Source organism: Thalia democratica, chromosome 2 (assembly GCF_965202585.1).
Source record: "Thalia democratica chromosome 2, ktThaDemo2.hap1.1, whole genome shotgun sequence".
NCBI lineage: Eukaryota > Metazoa > Chordata > Thaliacea > Salpida > Salpidae > Thalia > Thalia democratica.
Genome location: NC_139166.1, coordinates 75339419 through 75344156, shown reverse-complemented (window position 1 = coordinate 75344156; position 4738 = coordinate 75339419). Strand labels below are relative to the sequence as shown.

Here is a 4738-nt window from a genome sequence, read left to right as displayed (position 1 = left end):
AACTTTTCTTCTGTTTTAAAACAAGTTTAAAATACTTTCGATTTTGCTATTTAAATAATGATCAAATAAGTATGATGCTCCTGATTATTGAATACTTTTCATTTTTTCTGGTCACAAAAAATAACACGCTTTCAAAATAAATTCTTATATTGTACGTTCTAAAATAATTAAAAACTTAAATAATTCATTTCTTTAACTATTACAAATTTAAACTTTTGTGTATTTTTTAGTTTTGTGCTTATGATATTTTTTAAGTTTACTAACATTTTTTAAAAGCTACTAAAGTAATATAATTATTTTATTACTTTTTGGTATTTTAACCGTTTTTTACTTAAGTTTTTAGTTCTTCGTGAAAGATTTAATTATAGAATGACAACATCATTTTGTTTTTAAAAAATTATACTTTATTCTACTATTCTATAAACACACTTTAAATCTACTTGTGTCAGCTTAAGATTAAGAAAACATTTTTTTTGTCAAAATGCAAATCAAAAAATGCTTTTATTTAGTAATTATTTCTAAGAAACAGTAAATTATTTAGACTAATTTTAATTCAAAGCACTTAAACAAAACAAATAAACAGCAAATTAACTCTATAAAAACGGCTTTTAGAAAGTTTCTTTAAGCATTTAAAGTACTTGTAAATGCATAAAATTTTCAAAAAAATTCAAACGACTAAAAACACGCATTTAGGAAGAAACTAGAAGTAGAAGATATTCAGTCGTCATAAAAACTTTGAAAAAGTTCGATACTGCAAGTGTGAGAAACTGCATGATAAAGTTAGAGGAATGTAAATAAATGCTTGAAAAAACGTACGAGTGGTAAAAACTTTATTTTAAAGTGGATGTATGGAGATTTAAGCAGTAAAATTTTTCAGTCTCCTTAATAACATTAAAAAGTAAAGCATACTGTAAAAGCGAAACACTGCATAACAACAACAGAACGTAAAAGAATTCTAAAAGAAATGTGCAATTGGTAAAAACATTGTAAAACCGGAAGCCTATCTTCTTTATTGCCTATCTTCTTGATATGATATCGGACGCTTTCTCAATGGCGCGAACGTGGAGATGATTTTCTAGATCCATGCCAAACTTCAACTTAAGCATGTTGGCATAGAAAGTTCTGAACGGTTGACTCAAAATTATTTTCCTGAAATCGATAAACGAACAAGCTTCGGCGATGTACCGTTTGTAGATCTCCTTTTCCTGGTTGTTTACAGCAAGAGGTGGGCAGACGAAGTTTAATTGGTAAGAATGGAGTTCCATTAGAGATTTTATTTGGTCTTCATCCGAAGGGTTGACCCCATACTCGAGAAGTTCGTTCAGCAGCGTTACATTATTTAGCTGACGGTTAAGAAGAATATAGTGTAACTTTTCAACAATTTTTCTATTCACATTGATGAAAAAATTCTTCTGTTTCTTGTACGCTTGATAGATATTAGAAAGAAAAATGTTTTGTGGCCTCTGAGTAGGAGGCAGAAAAAGACTCTGACGGTTGTTTGCCAATGTAGCAGAACTTGGTCCACTCGATGTTGTAGCAGCTTGCTTTAGTTCGCAACAGGAGTAACCTCTAAACAATTCGTTGATGTTGCGAACTTGTTTTACTGTAACTTGGCAGTTTTCTTGTGGCGTTCTGATTTTACTTGTTTCAAGAATACATAAGTTGGTGTAGTGCTTTTCCTTCCAAAAAGACAGCTCGTTTTGTTGGTCATTTTGTCCACCTATAATGAAAAATGTAGTAGATGGTTTTGAAAAAGACTTTAGAAAGAACAAAATAAAAATACAACTTACCACACATTTTTGCCATAATGTTACTTATGTACGTAACATTTGCTTTTCCTGTTTCTGTGTTTGCGTACCATGCAGAGAAAGTAAGCGGATTATCAGTGTTCATCGAATAAAATTGCGTGCAAAATTGCAAAAATGGTGTGTTTGGGTCGTGACTGTTGCTGTTCCTTTGTTTATACATCAACAGCGATTTAACCGGACAATTCTTGTCACCAGTGTGGAAAAGAACCTATGATTTTTTTAAGCATATCATATTTAAAATTTTGTTATAATACAACAAATTAAGTTTGTTAAAAGTAGAATAAAACTAATTAAATTATAGAGCTAGTTTAAAGATCGTTTCTTAAACTTTAAAAACCTAGTAGAAATTTTAAACAAAGGTAAGTTTTATAGTTAGGCTAATCTAATAATTTGCAAATTGTTTTTTAAAATAATAATTATTCCATGCTAAATGTACATTGAGGGATTTATGTCTTGCTTGTGAGTCTTATCCGTTGCCAACTTCTAACATACTATTTTATGCAATAATGTAGTATTCCTCAATGCTTCTGGTTTAGTTTAAAGAACGGTTAAACTAAACCTAAAGCTAAGTAGAAACTTTTGCTTGAAAATTTTTTCAGAAATCGTGCTTGAATTTAATTGTATATAAAGCCTTAACCGTTTTAAACTTACAATATAAATAAGGACCCTTTTAAATAAGAGATTTTTTTTTGTTAAACATTAATATTATGCCAAGGGTCATTATAATACAGTAAGGTGCAGTTTGCATTCCTTATTCAAAATGATAAATAAAATAAATAACTAATGATAAAGCACAAGCACTTTTTTGATGTTGAATAGTTAACAGCATTTGTTTAGACCACTTTTTTTTTGCTTTCAAAAAGTAAGTTTTAGACTAAAAAGTACATAACGGGCCTCAGATTTCGCTTTACCAGCTACATTTTACTCTAGGTTGCAGTTTGCTTACCCCTGTATAAGCATAAGAATAAATTTATAAAAAAAATATACATAAAAAATTAGACATAATCAAATTTGGAAGACCTTATGTAGTTATGTTGCAAAACTTCACAAACATATTTTAAGGCTAAAACATCATAGATTTTTGAAATTATTTTAATTAAAATATACTCAAACATATGTTTAAACACTTTGACTACTTGTTAAACCTGGTTATTTTTCAAATAAGAAGATATACAGCAAATGAATTTACGCTTTAAACTTTTTTTATTGACAAAGATTATAAATGCTTACTTACTAGTAAAGTGTAGAAAGCAACCAATTTAAACTAAAAAAATAAATTGACTTCATGAGCAAGTATAAGTACTTTTCAAGCTACATAGAAATTTCTCAACTTTTCAAATCTTTCGTTCTTATACCTGTCAAAGTAATGCTTTCTAGTCAATTACTGTTTTAGCGTATATAACACTTAATTAACTATTAAAAAAAAATTGGTTTTGATAATCCTAGTATATGGATGAATGACTGTTTGCTATGACCGCATTAAACAATTTTTTTACATAATTTTATCTAAGCACAATTAAATTGTTTTAGCTGTATTGATTAAGTTCTGAGAAAACTTCGGTCGAAAACATAACTTTTATTTTTTGACTTAATCTTGTCAACTTTTTATTACCTTTTTCTTTTCCAACAAATACTAAATGCTGATATTTTGAATGAAAGCAAGCATAAAACTTGTATGCATATTATTAGCAAGTTTCCGCTTATTTACGTTTTAAGGAAATTACGAAGTTTTTTTTACATGCAAGTTTGAAACTTTAAAAACTTTTCTTCTGTTTCAATACAAGTTTAAAATACTTTCGATTTTATATATAAATAATGATCAAATAAGTATGATGCTCCTGATTATTGAATACTTTTTATTTTATCTGGTCATAAAAAAAACATGTTTTCAAAATTAATTCTTGTATATTACGTTCTAAAATAATTTTAAATTTAAATAATTTATTTCTTTAACTTTTACAAATTTAAATTTTTGTGTAATTATTAGTTTTTTGCTTATGATAATTTTTAAGTTTACTTACATTTTTTAAAAGCTACTAAAGTAATATAATTATTTTTTTACTTTTTTGGTATTTTAACCGTTTTTTACTTAAGTTGTTAGTTCTTCGTGAAAGATTTAGTTATAGAATGACAACATTATTTTGTTTTTAAAAATTTTACTTTTTTCTACTATTCTATAGACACAAATTAAATCTACTTGTGTCAGCTTAAGATTCAAAAAACATTTTTTTTGTCAAAATGCATATCAAAACATACTTTTATTTAGTAATCATTTCTAAGAAACAGTAAGTTATTTAGATTAATTTTAATTCAAGTTCATAACTAAAACAAATAAACAGCAAATTAACTCTGTAAAAACGGCTTTTAAAAAGTTTCTATATGCATTTAAAGTACTTGTAAATGCATAAAATTTTCTAAAAAATCAAACGACTAAAAACACCCATTTAGAAAGAAATTAGAAGTAGAAAATATTCAGTCGTCATAAAAACTTTGAAAAAGTTGGATACTGCAAGTGTGAGAAACTGCATAATAAAGTTAGAGGAAATTAATAAATGCTTGAAAAAACGTACGAGTGGTAAAAACTTTATTTTAAACGTGGATTTAAGCATAATTAAGCAGTAAGATTTTTCAGTCTCCTTAAAAACATTAAAAAGTAAAGCAAACTGTTAAAGCGAAAAACTGCATAACAACAGCAGAACGTAAAATAATGCTAAAAGAAATGTGCAATTGGTAAAAACATTGTAAAACCGGAAGCCTATCTTCTTTATTGCCTATCTTCTTGATATGATATCGGACGCTTTCTCAATGGCGCGAACGTGGAGATGATTTTCTGGATCCATGCCAAACTTCAACTTAAGCATGTTGGCATAGAAAGTTCTGAACGGTTGACTCAAAATTATTTTCCTGAAATCGATAAACGAACAAGCTTC

General features: G+C 27.6%; 1 protein-coding gene across 1 annotated transcript; it reads right to left on the bottom strand.

The window, feature by feature from the left end:
- Window positions 1-450: 450 nt before the first annotated feature.
- Window positions 451-3353, bottom strand: LOC145829647 (uncharacterized). The gene is made up of 3 exons (XM_082937499.1): window positions 3043-3353; window positions 1791-2016; window positions 451-1720 (listed from the first exon to the last, which is right to left on the bottom strand). Exons 2-3 carry the CDS (start codon window positions 1966-1968, stop codon window positions 1017-1019), a joined length of 882 nt encoding a protein of 293 aa, XP_082793625.1. The 5' UTR covers window positions 1969-2016; window positions 3043-3353; the 3' UTR covers window positions 451-1016.
- Window positions 3354-4738: the final 1385 nt, after the last annotated feature.